Raw genomic sequence first — 23,118 nt, 5'->3', positions numbered from 1 at the left:
CTGTCTCCTGCTTTCTTTAGGGCCTGTACACAGGGCGCTGTATTTTTGAAAATAACAAGAGTAGGTTACAATACAATCATTTAGGTTTAAATTAGATTGACAGAGTATCAAATATGAGGAAACTCAATTAGAGCTCTATTACTAGCTGAATTGACTTACATGGATTCGAGGCCAGAAGTTCACACCAAACAAGGACAGAGGTTTCCTGCTTACCCGAGGCCTGTTCTTATTAAGTTATGGGGGTCTGGTGTGATTGATGGGTACACACACAGGCCCACTGCTTCTAAGGATGTAGGTGGGACTGTGTTGATAGAATCCATAGAAATTCCTGATCGGACTTACTTCCAAAGATGTTTTTACTCTGTTCATTTAACACTACGACCATTCAGGTAATCTCCTTTGCTGAAATATTATTTAATATAAAAATACCCCCAGGCCCACACAAGAAGGTTCAAGGACTGTCACAGTGATTCAAGAGAAGGGGGGCTGAATGACTTCTCTGTAACCCAAAGGACCTAAGACCCACAGCAGGTCACACAGCTCAAAACAGATCAGAGTCCTGAAACGGGACGCTCCCATTGCCTGATGAAATGTCAAAGGGTCTAAATGCAAACGGGTGCAACAATGTAAACACGAGGTTCCGCGTAATCAAAGTGTTTCCACCTGCAGTGACAGAGCCATCAGTTCTGCTGGTCATTACCTCAGAGTTTTCTGGTGCTCAGAGGGTAACCTAAGAGAGGCCAAAGCTTGGCTTTGGCTGACTTTGGAGGAAGGAAAAAAGCAGGAGCAAAGGGGCATTTTCCTCTACCTCACGTCAGAACGTAAACTCTGAGACAGTCTGCAGACCTACAGGTGCCTGGGAGTCTTTTGTCCAGGACAAGGCAGGTTGTATAGAGAGAAAGGAAAGCGAAGTTTGATCATGTTTGTAAAGGTTCAACCCAAAGAGCAAAGGACCTTGAATTTTTGTCTTGTTAAAGTGAACTCCTGGTGAGTCGTGGCCCAAAAGTGGGTCCCGGGTCCATTGCGAATGTGAATTTCTGGCACGGAGCTTTTATTTTTGAGTGTCGTTGGAAAGCTACTTGAGCACATAGCCAACCACAAGTATAACACTTAATGTATTAAACTGTGTGGACCTTAAGCTAATGATGAAGGAGAAATCTGGACCCTGTGGCTGGACCGGTTGGGAACCACTACCCTAGAGAGCACTTAACAGGGTGGAAAAAGCTCAGTCCCATGGGGTTTGGCTTAGGAACCAGGAGGTGGCAGGTTCAATCCCGTACAGACCAAGAATGGAGACTAGACTGGCAGCTGGAGAGGTGCCAGTTCGGCTCCTGAGCACTATTGGGTGGCCTTCAGCAAAGCACCAAACCCCAAACTGCTCCAGGGGCTCACTCCTGGAGGCCTCACCAGCCCCCATCCCCTGAGTCCACCAGCTGTGTCACCTTCTCATTATCACAAGGCTGACCTTATGGTGAACGTATTACTTCCTCACTTCAATACACAGTTCAGGTGGTTGTGGCAGAGGATGATCTTTCCAATCATCCTCTCACCCTCCTCTTTTCTCTTATAAGCCAGCATGGCAAAACAATTACCTGATAGCAAACCGGCAATGAGCATGACAAAGTGAGTGACGTCTGGGAACCCAACACCTTATGAAACGATGCCCGACGTCTCGTAACATTTTTATACATGACAGCATGACTGCTCTCCAGAGGGGCTCGTCTGAGCTCTAATCCATACAGTTCACCGCAGCGACAGGCAGAGGAGGAGCAGGGAGACAAGACTGTGTTAATGAGAGCCAGATCTGCTCTGTAAGCTTTGCGCCTGGCTGCATGCTCAGACACAGACAGCAAGACAGAAAGCAGTCCATCAAGCTGGAACTGCAGAGCAGCACACAGGCTTCTGAGGCAACAAGGTCGGGCAGGACATGAAGGCTCTGGGAGTTTGGCATGTTACTAAGTCTGGATTTGCAAATGAGTGTTTAGTCTCACCCTTCATTTTTACAACAGCACAACTTCCTTGCAGTTTTTTTGTTGTTGCTGTGCTGCCAGGCATCGTCACTGATCTTAAAGACCATAGGGCTCTATGTTCAGTTTGTCAGCGAACAATTCTTAGCTGACATGAAACACATCTGTGGGTGACCTGGTCAAACAAAGAGTAGCCTGCTGAAATATATATACCAACAACTGTTGGATGGATTGTCATTAAGTTCTTAAAGTTTTTAATTAACATTCCTCACAGGATGAATTTAAGTATTGGGTGATCCCTTAATTTCATGTAGTGCCATCATCAGGTCAAAATATTATGTTGTCCAACACTTTGGCTCAAATACCTGCAAAACTATTGACATTTCCAGCAGCCGCAACTGTACTGTGCTGAACTTGTGTGCTAATATACTAAACACATTAAACTGCTAAGCATCAGCATGTTAGCATTGTTGTTGTGAACATGTTAGCATGCTAATGTTAGCACCCGCGCAGTCTCACAAAGCTGCTAGCCTGGTGGTATAGTGAAGTTTTAGAAACCTGAAGGAAATTTGTGGAGTCTGCATGTTCTCTTCATGTCAGCGTGGGTTTTCTGCAGGTACTCCAGCTTTGACGGACCAGCAGTCACCAATGAGAACGGCAGTCACTGGCAGTTGGCTGCGGTTGGCGAGACGTCTCTGCTACCCGCTTGAGGGCGGGCAGCCCGGCTTTTGGACCTTCTCCTGAAAGGGTCCATCTCTGGCGCACCTTGGCGTGGCATGGTGCGTCTTAAAGGACAATGGAAACACAATTTGGCGCTGCATGGCTTTACTTGGCGCAGCCAAGAATGACAATGCCCCCCCCCCCCCCCCCGCAACCCCTAACAGGATAAGCAGTTATGGAAAATGTATGAATGAACAAATACACGTTGTTCTCATAATGCTTACATCTTGCAATCCCTGCGACGGGGCGCCCAGGGAGGGAACAATATGCTACCTCTGTGAAACAAAGTCTGATTGAACTTCATTCATTCATTCATCTTCTAACCACTTCATCTTCTTGAGGGTCGCGGGGGGGCTGGAGCCTATCCCAGCTGACATCGGGCAGGAGGCAGGGTACACCCTGGACAGGTCGCCAGACTATCGCAGGGCTGACACATAGAGACAGACAACCATTCACGCTCACAATCACACCTACGGACAATTTAGAGTCACCAATTAACCTGCATGTCTTTGCACTGTGGGAGGAAGCCGACCGGAGTGCCTGGAGAGAACCCACGCTGACATGGGGAGAACATGCAAACTCTGCACAGAAGGGCTCCCACGCCCAGGATCGAACCGGCAACCCTCTTGCTGTGAGGCGAGAGTGCTAACCACCACACCACCGTGCCGCCCCTGATTGAACTTGTTTCTCTCATTTAAAGTGATGACATACTGAGGTATGACAAACCATTATTAAAAAGAACTCAATTATTTTGACAATACTAAAGTAGAGCTAAATGATGAGGTGAATAAATGATTGACAAAAAAATAAATTGCAACAAAACATAAAACTGTTAAATTATTCAAGTAATTTATCATTTAAGAAAAAAATTTCAAGCTTCTCAAATGCAAAAATTTCCTTTTCTTCTCTGTTTAATTTGATTGTAAATGAGTATCTTTGGGTTAGGGAGAGTTGGTTGGACAAAACAAGTCATTTGAAGACGTCACCTTGGGCTGTTGGAATTTATTTTCATATTTTTCACAGTTTTTTCAGACATCCTATACAGGGTGTCTATAGGTATCAGATACTTGTTTTAAACCAAGTTTAAGACCAAAAGGTTAATCTACATCTTGCCAACAGGTAAGTTCAAGTAGCAAGTAAAACCTCTGTATTAGTTCCAAAGATTTGTAACATCAGAAATGTAGACCTCCACACCCAAGAGCTCATTTTGACTGAAAGAAATTAAAAGGTGGAAAATTTAAGTGAAATGAGATAAAATGTTTGCGGCTATTATGACCTCACAAATTTAAATTTAAGACTATTTAACAACCTTTAAGGCCCTTATATTTATGACACTGAATTGAAGACATGGTATGCCTTTTTAAAAACCTGCAGACGTTTACAGACAAAAAAATCAGTAACTGATAGAAAATTATTTTGTTGCAGCCCTGTTAGTAGTCAGTTCTGTGTTAGATAACATTTCTGACATTGCTTGTGCACCAAAAAGAGGCATTACTCAGTTTTTAAAGGGCAGTGACTGTATATTTTGAAGGCTACTACACGCTGCCCTACTTCTCATGATGTGGCTGTAAAAGAATGTGAATCAACCAGCTTTATAACTTATTCTCAGAAAATATCGAACCTGTCAGCTCAGCCGTTGGAGCAGCTGATGTTTTTCCAGTGTAGGCATGAGGAAACAGCAGTGCTACCGCTCAGCACATGGTTGGACCACATGAAGGCATTATTACGCCGTGTGCCTCCGCTGTTGTTTGACTGAGACATATTTCCAGACGGCTGCCTGGACTGCGGCAGGAGATGAGGGATACGCTACAAGGGAAGAGTCCCTCGCTCTCGCTGCCAGCTCTGACCCTTTCATAATCACCCAGGAATTATGCACATCCCAGTTAAAGCACTGGTAGAGTGAGTTATGGCTGTGGTGGTGTTTCCTGAGAAGTCTGCCAAAAAGATGATTTAGGTAGATCACACGTCTGGGGTCTGAGGGCTCCTCGGACACTGTTTAAACACAGGTCTTTATTCTGAGGACAGAGGAATGTGAAGGGTGCGGAGTGAAAAACCCATCACCTAACAGTGACATTTCCAACATGGCAACCACCACAGCAAACTTAATGACAGCCAATTACTAAAAAATACTTATCCCTGGCTCTTGGAGTTCCAGATGTTTCAGCTTGGAGCTGCATTAAAACCGAAATATTCACTTGTGTTTGTTTAAAAAAGAATTTTATTTAGTTTAATACACAGGGCGGTTTGTAGTGAAATATGTTTACATTCAGCTTTACAATTCATACAGGAATTCTCCCACCAAATTCCTAAAATACACACAATTTACAAGGTTTCAACATATTTCTGAAGACAAAAAAGACAGCTATACCAGTTAAATAAGTAAAAGCCTACTTCCTTTTTGTTTTGTTATACCATTAAATTCAAATGGTACGCAACCTTTTATATTTAAGCTAAATATAAGTTAAAGTGTTTATAGTAAACAGCCTCTGGAGGCCGTTCACTGGACAAACAAATACAAATAAATGGCACGCAGAGTTTCCCATGCAATTAAAAACAGATTAAAAAAACAACTTGTGATAAGACATGCTTGCATCCATGTCATTTTCACCGTCCCTGTTAGAAGATCAATCTCTCAGAACTACATTTCCCAGAATTTCCCGGAGCACACACCAGCACTCGAATATGACAAACATGGTCAGAGGTCAGGGGTCAGGGGTACAGTACATTTATAACTGCGCCTCGGATACAAATACAGAGATAGGAGTACTGTGAAATCCATTAGCAGTGTGGCGCACACAGCTTTTGCTTTGATTTTCCAAATTCAGTGGAAACACCCTTATGACTCACTGCCCCGTCTAATATTGAACACTTTTCCTTTGTCTCTGTCCAGTCAAAGGGATCTATATGAAAAACCATAGTAGTGTTGTTACTGATATTATCTGTCTGAGTGAGGGAGTGCCAGTAGGTCGCACTCCATTAAAGCAACTCGTTACAACAAAAGGCGTGCAATTTTAAGAGGTTCCCTCTTCTTCGGCACCCAGTGGAAAGCTCGCTGGTGCCAATCTCTTTGATTTATGCGCTCTTCAAAAAAACACCAAAAGTTTGAAGTCCAAGTCAATAAAAGTGGCAAAACGTCATTCCAGACGGTTGGTAACTCTATTATATTCTGAAGAAATGAGGCAGTTGTGTGGACAACAGAGACACATGATCCAAGCTTCAGACGGAGAGTGGTGAGATGGGATACAAGATGGCTTGGCTTGATAAGCTTCTCCATAAGCAGCATAATGTTCAGTCTGTGGGCAGGATCGGGACCAAGCACGGGACAACACAGGGGAAAGACAAACACTGGAGAAAAAGTCGGCCCTGCATTGATACAGATGTGCTCACTAAGGCAAGGTGCTCCGAGGACAATAAGCATGCTGGAGACGAGAGGGAACCCTTGGTCAAAACTTTCCGTTCTCATTATCATACCTGAGACATTTAGCCACATGCCTGACAAACTTTGGTTTACACTTTTGGACTCGTTTCGCTGCACTGCTTTGAGTAAATCACACGTATGAAATGAGAACAGTTAATATTTGGACCAAGGACCCAAACTGCAGAAAACTTTAAACTCAAAACAAAACAGAGGAGAGAAAAACTCACTCAAATTCCATTAAGAGGAAGGCTGAGCTGCGTTTGCATTTTAGCGCAGCATTGTTATTAGAAAGTGTGCAAAAAGTTGTGTCTGTGTGAACACAGGTAGTATATGTGTGTGTATGTGTATGTGTGTGTGTGTGTGTGTGTGTGTGGATGGTCAACCCTTACAGCTCAGCGGAGGGGAGACAGTTGGACCTCGCCTTCATGTCTGAGGAGGGAGCTCAGCTCAGGACAGCACACAGTGGGAAAGGGGCGGGCTGTTCTTTCAAGTGTGTTTGTTCGTATGCTTGTGTGGCACTGTGTGTGGTACTCACATGTATGTTTGAACACGTGTGTGTGTGTGAATGTATTTGTGTATGTGTGTGTCGTCTAGACCAGGGAGCAGTAGCCGCCGCAGCTTCCGCCTCCCGCGTCTTCGTCGGTGAGCTGGACTCCTCGGCCGTGGTTCTCGCTCTGCCATAAGCCGGGCGTCTGGATGATCTTCTCCACCAGCTCCTCAAACGCACACTGAACACCGTCCCTGGTTTTAGCACTCGCCTCTGGAAGGACAGAGTGAGGAGGGGAAAATAAAGGAGGAGAAAAAAGAGGAGTGAAGGGACAAAAACAAACACAGAGGAAAGGAGAGGAAAAACAAGAGAGGAGAGAAATGAAGTGGATTAAAAGAGAAGGAGGAAAAGAAGATGAGATACAGATACAACAACTGGTAATGTCTGCATCTTGATGTCATCATGTGCCGGAGTGAAAGGGCGAGTGGTGGAAAATGTCTCCACAATAACTGTCAGTCCCCGGACGCTAATAGTGAACCTTAGGAGGTCATTAGGGGATATTGTCCACACCGGCTACACAACATGATGAAACCCAGAAACATTATGAAACAGTAATAATCATAGGATAAAGAAATCTGTGACACTAAAAATATTCGGAATTAACATACTGGGAAAGATTAGAGTGAATTCTTTCCATTTCAACAAACATTTTTAAAATAATTCTTCAGCACTCGATGACAGTAAAAACTAGCACAAGTCACTTTGACTTTTTCCAGTAGTCCTTTACTGACAAATGTGAAAAACAAAAGCATGGGGAAAACAACAGAGTGCGTGGAAGATGATATATGATGCCTGTTTTATTAATAGAACTATGCGAGCATTCCTCAGCAAGCATGATAGTTATTTCAAAAGCTGTTTCCCCCTGTGTAGTAGTCTGCTGTAACTCATGCCCAGCAGGTCTTTGCGGAGAAGGGAATCCTCCTGACTTACCTATAAAAAGCATGGAATGTTTTCTTGCAAACTTCAGCCCTTCGGCCCTGTCTAGCTCGTGGTTTTCCTAAAACAAAAGAGAGGTAATGGCTTATTTGAGGTCTGCCGGGGCGGAGCTGTCAGCTACTGTGGTCGTCACGGGGCAGAGAGGAAAAGTGATTTTCGCAGACAAAGAACAGGACACAATAAATTCGTAATGCTCTACTTAGTGGGCATTTTTATCCCCACTGACTGATTCTGGTATCCTGGTGAAGAAGCCGCTGCCAAAAATATGAAAGTGGGTCTGCCACGGTCGTTTAGTTCTGTAATTTGTCAACTGGTTGTAAGCTGAGTTTTATTCTTAAAGATACTTATTTTTGGCGATTTATTTTCCTCTTCGGTGAAAATGTGTTTGTGCAGAGTAACTGTATATTCCTGTTTTATCTATAGATCTGTAACATCAGACAGAAAGTGCATAATAAGACCATTAAAAATAACAAATTAAACAATTAAAAAATCATAATATGCTGCTCCTTTTTAATCAAACAGCCTCGTAAACCTGAGTGAGAACACACTTAATACATCACCACAAACACTCACCTTATCGATTTTATTCCCCACGAGCATTTTCACCAGGTCGTTCCTCGTGCAGTACGTCTCGAGCTCGTTGAGCCAGTTGTCGAGCTTGGCAAAGGTTTCCCGTCGTGTGACATCGTACACTGTGCAAAGCCAAATGAAGGAGACATGCTCAGGATGAAGACAAACACATACACACATCGTACATTTCCAAGATAAGTTGACTACACATTTGGTTCTGAGTAAGACTACAGGAAAGGCTTCGGGAATTTTCCATCTCTGAATCAATGATGGTACAAAAGGTTAATTTTGCAGCATGGGAATAATTAAATCAGTGTAATCATGGCACTGTTGCATTAATAACAGTGTATGTACACATACAAGACAATTAAAACAGTGCTTTCAAGAGTGATTAAGTCCAACAGAACATATTTGATTAGTTATTTAAATGAAAAACAGACCTGATAACACTTCTAATAATTCTGAGGTATTTAAAAAGGTACAACAAATTAAGACAAAATAAATAACTAAAATAAAGTGTTATCCAACTAAAAACACATGGCTGATAAAACCAAAGGGCTTGAAGGCTTCTGATAGTGTCACACTGGGAGCTCTCATAATCCCAGTGCTATAGCACGGCGCCTTGTGTTTCTATATATCATTAGAGTGGTCAAAAACCATAAGCTGCAGAGGAAGTCTGTTTTAAAGGTTTAACTTAGTTCCTGAGTGTGTGTGTGTGTGTGTGTGTGTGTGTATACATGCTGTACATGCATGTCCATATGAGTCTGACTTAAGGGTATAAACTAACTACCAGAGAAAGAGAGGCAAGAAGAGTGTGTGCGTGTGTGTGTGGGTCACAGGATGAAAAGCCATCACTCTCTTTACAACCAGGGGCCTGACTCTGAAGTGAAGAAGGGCACACACACACACACACACTGAGACAGACAGACAGACAGACAGACAGACAGACAGACACACACACACACACACACACACACAGGTGCTTGAGCCATGATAGCGTCAACAGCTTGGCTTACCCAGGATGACTCCCTGAGCACCGCGGTAGTAACTAGGCGTCAGGGTTCGGAAGCGCTCCTGTCCTGCAGTGTCCTGCAAAACACGAACGGCTCAACACTACTGGACACACTCGCAGGAAAAACTGGAGGCTCAGACAGAAGGAAAACCGGGGCAGACGGACATAAACAACAAGTCTGACTCCTCTGTGTCCCTCAACCAGCATGTAGGAAGAAATCTGTGTTACGTAAGCGCCATCTTGTGGCCACTTGAGAAAACAGGCAGAGGGAGCCGTGGAGGAGTTTGATAGTTTATCTCTGCACTGACAGACGGAGAGGAGCCACATTTTTGTTTCATGAGCGTTACTCAGAGGCCAAGTGAAATGAATACAATTTCCCAGTTTCAATCATGTGTGTCTGTGTTAACTGATCATTTATCTCATGGTATTTGCCAAATATATATATTTTAAAAAGTCAGTATCACTTTTCACTTCCTGTAGAACAGTTTTAAATGTTCAGTGACACATCCTGCACTCGAGTCTTTACAAAAGTTCACCTTATCATATGTGACTTTGGGCGACTAGCGAGCAACACAGGTTGTAGCAGCCAACAGAGCAAAATAAAGAGAGATTGGAAGAGATGTGTGTCTGGATATAAGTGGGTTAAACCTTTGTTTTCATAACCAAAACAATGTGGCAGTCCTCCTCCTCCTCCTGATCTAACTGTGATGAAGGTGTGTGTGAAGCCAATAGTTCATTACAGCTGCTGAACTATAAGCTCGCCTACTTTTTATCGGTCCAATCAAATGCAAAAGATTTTAATTAATCCCTCTTGCAACTGTAAACTGCTCAAATGATACATTTCCCTCAGAAATATGTCACAGTATCAATGCTAAAGACGCTCTAACTTCCATTTCACTGGGACGTAATGAGAGTGAACAAACAGTGAACAGTGTTTGACACTTACCCATATCGCCAGCTTTGCCTTGTTCCCGTCCACGGTGATGGTCTTCACTTTGAAGTCGACACCTAGCCAATGAAATGCAAGTCAATCACACATGCTGTCATGTAAGGGAGGGCGATATGGCCCTAAAATAACATCATAATATTTCAGGGTATTTTTGCGATAACGATATTCTTGACAATGTGACAAATATATTAAAAAACATATATTTTATTATTGATTTAAGAAAACAGTATTGCAACAAAATAAGTCATATAGTTTTACAGTTTGCTTTCAAATATGATCTCTCATTTCTTTAGTTAGTGAACAACAACAGTAACTCAGAGTGAGTTTCAGATCCTGTTAATAGTTCAACTAAATAAAATCTACCACAAATTACACATTTAAACAGCTCCCAAATACAAAAAAATGTCCCCTGGGATCTATATATATAAATCAACAGGTGATTTCCTTCTTTTAGTAAAATCCTAAATGATTTTTTTTTTCCCACCTGGACCTTTATGCTCTGCCATTTCTCCTCTAATCATCACGCTGTAACCTGTGACAGGCTGTTATGATACCACAACTATCACACACTCACATATATGGAGTTTATTGTTGAGCAGCGAGCGTCACGTAGGTTTACATTACCAAAGGTTTATGACAAAACAACACCGACTCGTGTGTGCACATGGCGAGAGAGGAGAGGGAGAGACGCTGTGCTGCTGCCAGAGGAGCCGCTGAATGAGTTCCCTCTGAGCGGTGAGTCACTAAAAGAGTTTGAGAAGTCCGGGGCTGTTCATAAAACATTCAGAACGCCACAGTTTATTCCACACTACTGAAGCTGCTCCTGTTTTTGACAACATCCAGAGTCTGTAATAATTTCACTTTCAGCCATGGTTGCTGTTGCCGTGGGTAACAGTATGACATCAATATGTTAACAAGTCGAAACATCGCGAGTATCACGATATGAATTTTTCATATTTTTAAAAATATACCGGTATTATCATGAACAAGATGATATGACACACCCCTACTGTCATGATGACCTCATCCTGCATTAGCTGATATGAACTTCTGCTAACCTCCGCTTTTCACACTGGCATTATGCCCATCGTATGTCCTGTGTACGTTCAGTATATCCACCACACAGGGACGGTGTGTGGTTTAATATCCCAGACTGAAACAAATAAAGGTCTGCATTAAACAATAAAAATCCACCACCTATGCATTGGTTTTGAGAACTATTATTCACCCCTAAAGTTTCAACCAGGTCCAAAAGAACCAGACATTTACATGAACGTAACGATGTTCTCCCCCTCCCCTGCAACAAGTAAATCTCCTCTTGCCTTTGTGCAGTGTCTCAGCGAGTGGAGTGTACAGTGTCTGGATGACATATCCACTGACAGATTTACCAGGGAAATGTACACTTGTGTTGGGCTTGTTTTTACATCTGGGGCTAGGGAGGGGAATTCAGTCCTGAGCCAGAACAGAGGAGGAGAAAAGGGACATTAAGACAGGCCGAGGATATACGACGTACAGTGTGGGTGCCACACACACAAATATACAGTCTGTTCACACAGTCAATCACAACAGCTAGCTCTTCCTCCAGTCCAGCAGGGTTGCTCAGATACCGCTGCCAGATGCATGTGGAGATGAGTTTACGCTAAACATTTCCCTGAACCTGGACGAGTCTCTCCTGCTTTCGTCCAGCACAAAGTCAGACGGGCCTTTTCCAGAGAACATACAGTAACGCATCTGTTTGTGATATCACAACACAACAAGATGCCACTACAGCTGGAGTCAACTGAGCTGATCTGACCTGAGAACAGCCCTTTGTTGTATGATATAACACTGAGAGCATCACAATACATGCAGCTGTCAGCAGGCGATAAGCTTATGAATGAGAGTGACGTGACAGACGGTGTGCTAACCTGTCTGCCGAGAATCTGTGACCTCATTAAAAGTGAAAGATGACGCAAGTGTTGCTGTGATTCACTCCCGCCTATTTAATACCATTAATACACTGTGTGCTAATGTGACAATGTTCTGAGAAACCTATTATCACTGGGAGAAATACCTCAGCTGAACTGCTTTAGGTGGCAGGGATGAAAATACTGTAGATTAATTGAGATCAAGTGACGCCAGATTAAATGTGATTTCTGTCTGAATGAGGGAACTCGAGTCAATGAAGGAGGCTTAACTCCAATAAAGACATCTGTTTGGCAAAGAGTCGCAGCTGGCCAAGTCAAACAGCAGAGATCCATGCCTTAACCTTGGAAAAAAAACATTTAACTGTTTCAACCTCTCCTGGAATCTGTGTTTGAGTCGGTTTAACAAAGACAGCATTGTGAGCTACGAGCGCTTCACGAAAATCACAATAGTTATGGTGCAAAATAAATCTTGACATGTTGAATGCTTTAATAAACATAAACCTCAAGGCCACCAGAAAATGTAGCAGGCGTGTCCTCGGTTTATCAAATGATTTATACTGTTAAAAAGATGATATCATTCACAGATCCACCAGAATTTTGTAAAAACATCCACTTCGGGAAAAAAAAAACGTACCACTAAGTTCACAATTTCACTGGATAAGATGGATCGTCTGGTCTTCTGCAGGAGTTTTTTCCACACTCCTCATTAAGTTTGAAATAAATCAAAGAGCTTCGTGGCTGTGCGGGTGTGTGGTATCGTGGTAGCTTTTACTTACAGCTCGCCAAGTGCTCATACCTTCTTACAGCAGATCTAACAGGCCAAATTTCTGTGCTGTGACCTCAGCTTCACTTTGATTCCAGTATGAGAAAAAAATCTTTGACTTTCAATTTCTGATTTAAATTATTTGCAATAAATACTGGGTGTGTAACTGACTCAAGAAGCGAGTGTGGTGATCGAGCTAATTCTAGTCCTGGAGCAGATTACAAGGGTTCTGTCATTTTGTGGATTGTTGTGCAGTACGGGATCTGCCAGCAGCTTCACCCGAGCCTACAGATGACCAAGAGGCAGACTGGACAACAGTTTGTCTATTTTACTGAATGTGGTAGCCTTTGTTGTCGACGGTAAGGCTAAACCATTAATTGAATTCAAATCTGCTAAACAAACGAACCCACCAGAGGATCAGAAACACCTGCTCCTGTGGGCTTTACATGCACACTGTAGACTGTAAAAATAATGGACGTAGCTACCATGACATCACACATTGGTTTGTGAACTCACATTCTTGTTTTTTGGAGCCAGAAGTGACCATATTTGGGCGAAAGGTGGATCTGACTGAGAAGCCGAGGACACTATCAGCAGACAGCCTGTCACTCAAAGCGGCCCGCCCTTTATTCTGCGTAACTTGGAGCCTTTATAAAATGCAAACGGGTGAGTTATACAAATATTCATCCCCCTTATAGTCGTCATGAATGCGGAAATTAGCTTTAAAGACCAAAACCAAAACCACGTAAGAAGCTGCAATAAGAGTATTTTGGGGCACTTTTATAGTACGTTTCTATGAAAAATAACTCAAAATGATTAGTTGACTACTAAAATAGTCACCGATTATTTTAATAGCCGATTAGTCGACTAATCGTGGCAGCCCTACTGTAAACACATTCACTTCCGATGTATATTTGGGTATTTTACCATGGGCGTCTACGGTATTGACTAGCTTCCTGAGCCAACCTTTAGTGGCCTTTCGAAGAACAGCTCTTAAAGAACTGAAAAACTTGGTGCAAACAAACTGCCTTACACTCCATGTGACATATGGGAATGAGCGTAGATGAAGAAATGCCACATCACAACTTTTAATGCTAGTATGGTGTGAAAATGGCCAAGCCCGGGTTTAAGTGCAGTTCACATGTTTATGTGTTACATTGTTGAAAGAGTAGGGTAACGTGTGCGTAGCGAGTGAGGGTGGATGCGCTCAAAGCAAACAGGTGTTGACGATCAGAAACAATAACAAGTTAGTGGTAAAGTTGTCAAGTATTGTAAATGTGCAGTGTAGGTTTCAGTTTGTCCAATGAATGCTGCAGCTCATCAAGACTCAAGGTCAGGTTTACACAAAAACAATCCACTGAAAACGAAATTGTTTCTCATTTTTGTTTTGACGACAACGTTTTGATAACAATCACCATGCACACGGATCCACGAAGATGACCAACAACGCTGTAGTACACATGCCAGGCCAGTAGTTGGCAGTGTGACTCTAATTAAACAACATGCGCCTGTGCACATGTTCCTCCTTCTACAGAGCAGTGATGTATAAACAAACAAAATGGCAACCTCACGCACGTTTGTCAGGACAGACGATAATCTTGATAGATTCAACAGGGTGAGCAGCACAAACAGAGCTCAAGAGTCCGCCATTGTTGTTGTCATGGTCGAGTTTCTCGCGCAAGCCTAGTGACTGGAACCATAATGCGCATGTGTGAAAAGTCTCAGTTTTCAGAGGAACTGCATATTGCAAGTTTATATTACATTTTTTCCAAAAATTGCACTCTGGAACCCATTTTAAAAACACTGGCACCCAAAATGCTGCTGTCGTGTAAACTATCAGCCAAAACACGACTAAAGTTTACCGTTTTCGGTTGAAATTGCTGGCGCATAAACAGGACTAGAGGTGTTTTCACACTTGGTCCTTTCCAGCCCTCTAAACAGTCTCAGAGTGGAGACTCTCCTTTTTTTTTACGCATATGTGAACACTCCAAGAGAACTCAGACCCCTCTGAAGCAAACTGTACTCAATGGTCTGAACCTGAAAGTGAGGTTCACTTCACATTTGCAGCGCGGTTTACTTAACCTGTGCCTTGTGAACACAAAGTGTTCCAGGTTTGCTCTCTGTCATGTATTTAGCCCTCTAGATCACATGCTGTTGCACTGGGACGCTTGAGAAAACAGACAAAACCATGTCGGCCTTAACGCTTGCGTGGACGCAGGATGAGGAGTAGTTTGGTCCACGGAAGATACTGCATGTCTCCAGATGTGGAATGTAGAGTACATCAAATAGCAACAGCCTACAGCACAGAAACACTAAGGTTTCCTCAAAGTTCATCTAAAGTGAGGGGCTTCATAACCGCACTGCAGTGCCACTTCAAATTTTAAAAAATAAACCACGTCAATACATATATAGGCTATAGTGTGAACAGAAAGAGAACTGAGTCCCTTTTCTGTTGGTGCACTTTAAGAGGACTGAGTTTGGTTTTTGTTCTGCTTCCCAACTGCTGGCTAAAGTGCAGGAGGGTCAGGCCTGAAATGAGCATCAGCGTCCTGACCACAGTCTGGAGGCTGAGGCAGCAACAGTAAACAACATGTTTACAACAAGGATTCGAGTTATGTAAATATTTTCGAGCAGCACAGCCATTGTCAGTGTGCACTTTAGTTTGTGTGATTTAACACAAAACTGTTACTGACAGGAGAACAGTCAGATTCATGTTTATAATTCAATAACAATGTCAGTAATTCAGATAAGGAGGAAGATTAGAAACCAGTTGTAATATTGGTCTAACAAAGACAATCACTATTAGATTATTTTCCCTTATCGTTCGGCCTAGTGGTCATTTACAGTTCTTAAAAAACTCCAGACAGTTTACTGGCCAGCACAAATATTCTGACAGACCTAACGAGCTCTCTCTGCCAATTAATGGCACTGGCATTTAGTGTGCAGACAGACTGCTGTAATATTAACAGAGCTCCAGGGATATTCTGACCTATTATTGTTTACTAAATTTACAAGGTACTATGTTAAATATACTTTTAAATTAAAATACACTCCTTTGACACTTTATTAGATACACCTATACGATCTAATGTAACCCAGTACAACACCTCGGCCACATATTCTCCCCTTATGAAGCAGTTTTTGTTGAGACTTTCAGAGAGGTGTTACTTTAACCATGTGTTATTACTATAATGATTGGTGGTGTTGTGCTGGCCTGCATTATACTGAAATGTCTTTCTCATGATCTTCGCCTCTCGTGTTTGTAAATGGGGTGAGCTAAACATTAGAAACACCTCTCAGTATGATGCAGCCGAGTTCATAACCACTGCAAACTTTAATAATAACATACAGTGTCAATCAAAACTGAACATTAATATCTTTTTAAAAGGTGAAATTTATGGCTGAGCCGTTACATCAGAGCTTTACCCGAGGTGTACTAAATAAATAATAAAATCATGGGGGGAAAAAAACATGCACTCACTGTATGTTAATATGTATTTTTACCTATCAGATGCACTTACAACAGACGATTATTAATCTATGAGTTGATAAGTTTACGACCACACTACACATTTGCCAGTGTCCTTCATGAGTAAGCAAAATGCGTTACTCATAATTATTTCAGTGTAAATTATAAATTCTGTTTGTCCTTAACTGCTTTCTGATCACACAGAAAGTGTTTCAGCAGCTGGAGGCGGCTTTTTGTAATTGTTTTTTATAACAATGTAGCTTTTTGCTCGCAGTTTTTGCGTTCTGATGTGCCTCACATTTCTGTGCTCTAGGCACCTAACATTTTTGCTGGAGTGCTCTGAACGAACTTCAACTCAAAGCCAAGAAGCACCCCACATCATCTCTTTTTTCCTTCATCTTTTTTCCCCATTGTCCAAATGGATGATTTGAGAGGTGGGCCTTCTGTGGTGGTCAAAACAACAAGTTTACAGTTAGTAAACAATGGAGAAGAAACTGGTGGTAGCAGTTGCTGGATACCCAGAGCTATACAATCCGACAATAGACAGCAGGTTGTCAAACCCCGAGTCATCCTAAAATATGCCTGGAAACGAATTAATAAGAAGAGGAAAAATATCTATTTAAGTCAAAACTGACCTGTCCTGTCCATTAAAGGCAAAATGCCCTAATAAATATCTTTACCCCCCCAAAAAAAGAAAAAAGTTTGTGGCTCATACTGACTCGACTGATAACGGTCTTGCAGTTGCCACCATCTGATGCACAAAACCTTACCTTCACTGTCTCATTACCTGACCTCATGTGTTACTCACCTATTGTTGCTGCTTGCTCTGGGTCAAATGTGTCATCTGTGAATCTCAGGAGGAGGCTGTTGAGACGAAGAAGGAAACAATTACATTAAGACTCACTGTGAATCACTGCCAAATATATCAGAATGGCATTTTTCAGTAATTCTATTCCACACAGATTGAGCAGGCTTGTGATGTGGCATCAGATTCCCATTTGCTTGGTTCACATTACCTGTCCTGTGGCACCAGACTTATTGAATTCTGTATCTCTATCTCTTCATATTGATCACTTTGTCCTTCACTTGCATTACGTACACAAGATGATGTCACAGTTAGATTGCAGTCAGGAGGACAGGGTTCATTTCTTAACTATGACTAATCAAGTGCAAAGGCCTTAATCACAGCGCTGATGATGGGGATAAGCTCACTCCTCTCCCTTGACCCAGGCATAATTGTCTTATTATTCCTCATGGGCCATCAGGAGGGATGCTGGAGCAATGAGTGTTTGTTTGAGGTCCATGCAGCCGATGAGCTGCGCTCCGAGACAGCCAAGTTCGAAATGTGCTCTGTGTAGGTCATTTGTTCAGGTAAAATGAAACTTGTGTATTCCCTGCCAGGCAGACATCTCCCCGATGATTTAAGAGCTTCTACGGATTGCGGGGAAACAAATTAAATATCTGTGTGCTGTTCAAAAATCAGTCAGTGTGCCTACTTGACAATAGCACAACTGGCCCAGGATAATTCAAGTGATGACATTTGAAACTAATCACAGCCTGAATTTGTTTATTGTATTAAGCAAAAGCCTATTTAATAATAATACAAAATTGCATTCTGGAAACAACGCCTTTGGCCTGGATGATGCACAGCGTAGAGCACAGCTCGCCACAAAATTCTTCTGTTTTCTGGAAATATAAGCAAACCTAGCTCAATGTTATGGTGTTGGCATGAACTGAGTCTCTTCTCTGTGTTCAGTCAATGCAGAGCTGCCATCACAGTAAGCAAACTCGCAGCACTGCTGGAGAAAATGTGAAAGCAAATTTCTATAGTTTAACTAAAACAGGCGCACACCCAAGACTGAAATTACAGCTGTGTGGTGTAATCAAGAAATTATCTACATGGGATCAATAAAAAAACTGAGTGTAGGAAGAAAGAAGTGACGAAACACTGTGGAAACATTGCTGCACACATTCTGGGATGTAAAGCACACGTATTAGGTCAAACATTTGAGACTGCTTACAACCTTCTGGGCTAACACAAGATGAAGGGTATTCTCAAATCCCTTTTTGATCATGATGAAGATGCTAGTTTTGTGATTACACCATAAAACTCCCTACACCCTTTGTGGTTCATGTTACGCTTTATTACTTTGAGAACCGGAGGCTTGGTCATCAGTGCAGTGAAAGATGATTTTTTTTTTTTTGTTATTTGGCCAGACAGTTCACTTGTCAGAGGGCTTACAATAAAGCTCTGGGCAGCTCATTACCCATGTACCGTGCTACGACCATGGAAGGCACGCTGTACTCGATACCATCGTTTGCAATGTGATGGTTGATGGCTCAGGCTGGCTATCGGGATTCTTTCACGCAGTCTGGACCACAGTCTCGGAGACCAGCGGACCTGACCAGGCGCTCTGTTGGCATGCTGCATGATGTAAACTGCCAGAGCGAAGTTGGTAAAAACATTATGCTCTGCTTTGGATATTAGGCTGATTTGTGGTTGCTAACAAGGACCACTGAATACCACATAATGGCAAAGGCAACTGTGTGGTGAGAGCTGTACAGGCTTTAAGTCCCTCTGGAGAGGCCAAGCTTGCTCAACCATGACCCTTTACATTAAGATATTTTATACAGACATGTGTTTAATTTATAATGATGTGTGAAGCACTTGATTTTGGAGGAACAAGACAGATACAGTAATTAACATTAAAAAACTAGGGATAGTTCAGGCATGGCCAGTGCAGTTATCCACAATATAACAGACTGTTGCGGCTCCCCGTTAATTAAATCCTCTCCTCCTCACAGTTGGCTTATGTAAGTGTGTGTCCTGTGGCAGTAAAGCCATGAAGACGGCGATGAAAGGTGGTCTCGATTGCAACATCTCCAACCAACTGTGTCAAACATGAACAAAGATGATGTCACAGTTAAAGCTAATGTCAGCTAGCTCATGCTAGCCGGGCAGCCATTAAACCACAAGCCTTATTTTATTTAATAACGTCAGTGTGAGCTGTTTTCTTACACTGAAGAAGAGAAGACAAAAGCCGAGTTGCCTCCGTGATAAAAAAAAATCCCGCACCATCTTTAAAGCTCACACTATCTGGTTTGCTGCTAAGCTAACGCTAGCTAGCTAACGTTAGCATCGAGCCACGACATCAGTTTCTTGTAGATAACTACATCTTACCTGGACTTCCCAACACCGCTTTCTCCTATTATCAATATTTTCAGCGTCGTCAGTGTGTCGTCCTCCATTTTGTTTCAACGTTGAGCGGTGTTAATGTCGATAGAAGGCTAAAACAGCCGGTTTAAAGCGACGCTCCTGAGTAACTTGCGCCCCTGTTTACAGCTCGCTACAGAGATAGTTTGACAGCGTCTTGGTGAGAAGCCTCACTCCAACCGTTTCCGGTATGAATTTTGGGCACTTCCGCTTTGTGTGAGAGCATCAGATGACCCTCTTATCTTTATGACTACATGACGAAGCAGATGCTGTTGTAACACATGGGAGTCATGTGTAATAAGATAAAAGATGTCGGCAAAGTTTTTTGAATAAAAATATCGAAAATGTGTATTTTAATTTGTAATAGGACAAACTTGGAATCAAATTCAATTCAATTAATTTCAGTTCAATTCAATTCAATTAAGTTAATTGATTCTCATCGCTTCTTTTAATATACATTTTATTATTCCATTAATTTTGGTTGTTTCTGTTCTAAACATTTTTCATAAATACTGTGAGTAAAATTCATGTTTGTTTGTTTTTTAAAATATTGCTATTATTATTATACAGTTTGTCGATAATATTAAATACTTTATTTTAAAGAACCAGTGCTTGGCAGGATGTTATGGTAAAATACGACATTGTTAATATCAAGAATTAACTCTTAGACTTGTGAGTTGTAGACATCATTAATTAGAATTACAGCTATTCAAAACTTGTTGATTAATAGCCTAATTTCGACTTGACATTATAACACGTCAAAATTAAATTATAGGTATCTGTTACTGAGTTTGAATGGAAGTCAGTAGTAAAAGTTCATTACTGTAATACTTAGATTTAAAGCCTAGTCCCAATTAAAGGCCTAGTCCCTTTTACTAGCCTGGTGTGGCCACACATTTTGACAAATAAAGGGCCTGTCTCAATTAGAGGCCTGGTCTGGTTTCCTAGCAGTTCATTTTTATAGAAGTTCTTTGGATGTATAAACCTGGATCGTTGACCACACACTTGAGCTAACTGTTTAGATTGTTAGTTTGATTAGATTCTCCACAATTCAGGGCTTTATTTGTCAAAAACTGTAGCCACACCAGGCTAGTAGAAGGGACTGGGTTTTAACAGGGACTAGGCTTTTAATTGAAGTTTTACGGTAAGCTACATTGATCTACTATGAACATTTCCAGTAGTAAGAAATTAACTATGTTCTTAATTAGAACAGCTACTAGTCAAAATTACATTACGGATATGTTGGCTTGGAATTCTAAGTAGTTAAAACACAGTTGTTGATCTCTACAATCACCAATACCAATATTAACTTGAGGTTTGATGGGTTTGCCCTACATTGTACGTTTTATTTTGTCTTTATAAAGTCCACCCAAACATGATGGACTGATGTGTGTCTAGCTTGTCTCCATCTTTCTCACTGGTTTGACTCAACATTTCTTTGAGCTTTCGTCACTTTCAATTCAACACAGCTCAATACTCAGTCCTCCTCTGTATGACTCCTATCAATGAACCTTTAGTACGGGAAACACTTGTGACCATCCACGAGCCAAACCATGGCAGGATACAGTGTTTAATGGATGTTACGCTTCATGCTTGAGTTTTGTATGAAGTCATTGTCATTTTGAACTTGAATAACTGCTTCTCAGATTCAGCAGAAATGGAATTTAGAACACTGGCCTCTAGCCTTCAGATTTAATGTGTCATTACTCCTGTTTTGGTCCAGTATTTAAAAAACGGAGATCCACACCTGAAATTAATTTTAAAGAATCAAAACACAAGGGATTATATCATAGTTACAGTTAGCCATGGAGAAAGACACGGACAGTTTTTGTACTTTATTTAATAAATAACTCAAACAGCATTGGGAGAGAACATTGTATTGAAATAAAAGGCACTTACTGTAAATACTGTTAAGGCTTGTGTGTGGTGCTTCGGAGGCATTTGGGCGTGTAAGCATTTCAGAGCTGAGTCATGTCACGTCTGAACAAATACTCTTATTTCAGTCTTCTAAATCTACAAAAAAAACTTACAGAATCCACTCACATGAATGAGTTTCACAGAACAAGCTGACATAAAACATATTTTTGGCGTGCTTGACAAGAACACAGGAGAGGACCTGAGAATGAGTAATAAAGTTACTGCAGTTAGCAAATACAACAATATTTCATTAGTTCATTGTATCATATACAAATCCTTTGATTGTTCAACATCGCCACATATCATGATTTCAACAAGTGGTATACAGTCCCTTTGTGATCGCGTATCAACAGTTCAAATAATGCGTGTTGATATTTACCTTCATCTTGTGTATTAACTTCTTCAGAATAGACAGTACTCAATACGAGTGCAATAAAGTGTGTTTTTAAGCTGCAGTTCAAACCTACATTTACAACCACTGCATAATCTACTGTGATTCAACACAACTGTCCAGCCTAATGCAAAGTATCAGTCAATACTCCCTATTGCAGTTGTTTTCTATATATACATACACACACACACACACTGACATGATGTGCTGCCATGGCTGACGATTTACACATTAAACTCAGGTCCTGTCTGGAACACACAGAGACACACAGGAAGTCAGTGCACAGAAAGAGACGAGAGGACAGCGAAGTGAAAGAGACAGAAGCTGAGGTGTACATATGCTGTGTATCCATAGTTTCCACATTGTGTTGTTAAAAAAGAAAAGAAGCTAAAACCTCTGCCCTTACCAGTCCTGTGGCAGGAAAAAATACCTTCATGTCATCACTTTTGCAAATATTCAACTTAAAAGTATATACACATACTGTATACTGTACATCTAAAATACAACCAATTCATATAAATCATAAGTGTTAGTAAAAATACAGATGCAGTGGCCATATGGTACATTATTATTATGGTAAAGCAACAAGAAGAAGTGACATAAATTCCACCACAGGTTCCCCTCAGACCCCACACCTGTGGTAAATACTGCAGTTGTCAGATACTTGATAGCAGAGTCCATTGAAAAGTATGACGTCATCATTTTCCTTCATATTTGGGGTTGACCACAGTCGTGACAGCACTTTTGTAGATTGGATTTTCACCCTGGAAAGCAAACATTTAAGTTACAATCACAACTCAGATCCATTCACCAACAACACAACAATGGATCATTCACTGTACGTGTCATTTATTTAGATCACACTCAGCACTCAGTCATGCTGTTGTAACATCACACCTAAAATCAGGAGGTACACATTAGCCATCATGTCTGAACACATTTCACTAGACAAGGCTTTGGTATTTGTGCCCTGCGGACACTTCATTTCCTCAAACACTGACCAGGTCTTGGGACTTTTCACGGCACACTCATGCACTCCTTTTTTTAGAAACTATGAAGGCAATGTTGCTCTGCTTGATGCTCTACTCTCTACTTAAAGGGTATTGTCAGTATTTTTCAACCTGGACTTTATTTTCCCATGTTTTTGTCTCTAAGGGTGCTTTCACACCCGCCCTGTTTGGTTCGGTTCAACCGAACTCAAGTTCATTTGCCCCCTAAATGCGGTTCATTTGGGCAGGTGTGAACACAGCAATTGCACCCGGACCGAGACCACCTCTTCATGAAGGTCTCAGTCCGGTAACAAACGAACTCTGGTGCGGTTCATTTGTGGAAAGAACG

General features: G+C 41.7%; 2 protein-coding genes across 3 annotated transcripts in view; both read right to left on the bottom strand.

The window, feature by feature from the left end:
• Positions 1-4,887: 4,887 nt before the first annotated feature.
• On the bottom strand, positions 4,888-19,659 carry rab18a (RAB18A, member RAS oncogene family). Its single transcript, XM_033639274.2, has 7 exons — positions 19,440-19,659; positions 17,067-17,122; positions 10,117-10,178; positions 9,175-9,247; positions 8,162-8,280; positions 7,583-7,649; positions 4,888-6,865 (listed from the first exon to the last, which is right to left on the bottom strand). Exons 1-7 carry the CDS (start codon positions 19,505-19,507, stop codon positions 6,696-6,698), a joined length of 615 nt encoding a protein of 204 aa, XP_033495165.1. The 5' UTR covers positions 19,508-19,659; the 3' UTR covers positions 4,888-6,695.
• Positions 19,660-21,292: 1,633 nt separating this feature from the next.
• Positions 21,293-23,118, bottom strand: part of itgb1a (integrin, beta 1a) — a 37,383-nt gene continuing 35,557 nt past the window's right edge. The window contains exon 16 of one of the 2 annotated variants that reach the window (XM_033638912.2): positions 21,293-22,544. In XM_033638912.2, coding sequence (XP_033494803.1) covers positions 22,479-22,544 — 66 coding nt within the window. In that variant the 3' untranslated portion in view covers positions 21,293-22,478. The remainder of the gene's footprint in view (positions 22,545-23,118) is intronic. The other variant, XM_033638910.2, reaches the window with a different exon arrangement.

This window comes from Epinephelus lanceolatus, chromosome 20, assembly GCF_041903045.1.
Source record: "Epinephelus lanceolatus isolate andai-2023 chromosome 20, ASM4190304v1, whole genome shotgun sequence".
NCBI lineage: Eukaryota > Metazoa > Chordata > Actinopteri > Perciformes > Serranidae > Epinephelus > Epinephelus lanceolatus.
This window is presented reverse-complemented; position numbering and strand designations above follow the sequence as displayed.

Excerpts from the sequence above, each read along its gene's own strand:
- rab18a (XM_033639274.2), bottom strand. The coding sequence starts at position 19,507 with ATGGAGGACGACACACTGACGACGCTGAAAATATTGATAATAGGAGAA. Across the intron at positions 10,179-17,066 it reads AGAGCAAGCAGCAACAATAG|GTGTCGACTTCAAAGTGAAG; the intron begins GTGAGTAACACA and ends TTCATTGGCTAG. Across the intron at positions 9,248-10,116 it reads AGGCAAAGCTGGCGATATGG|GACACTGCAGGACAGGAGCG; the intron begins GTAAGTGTCAAA and ends CGTGTTTTGCAG.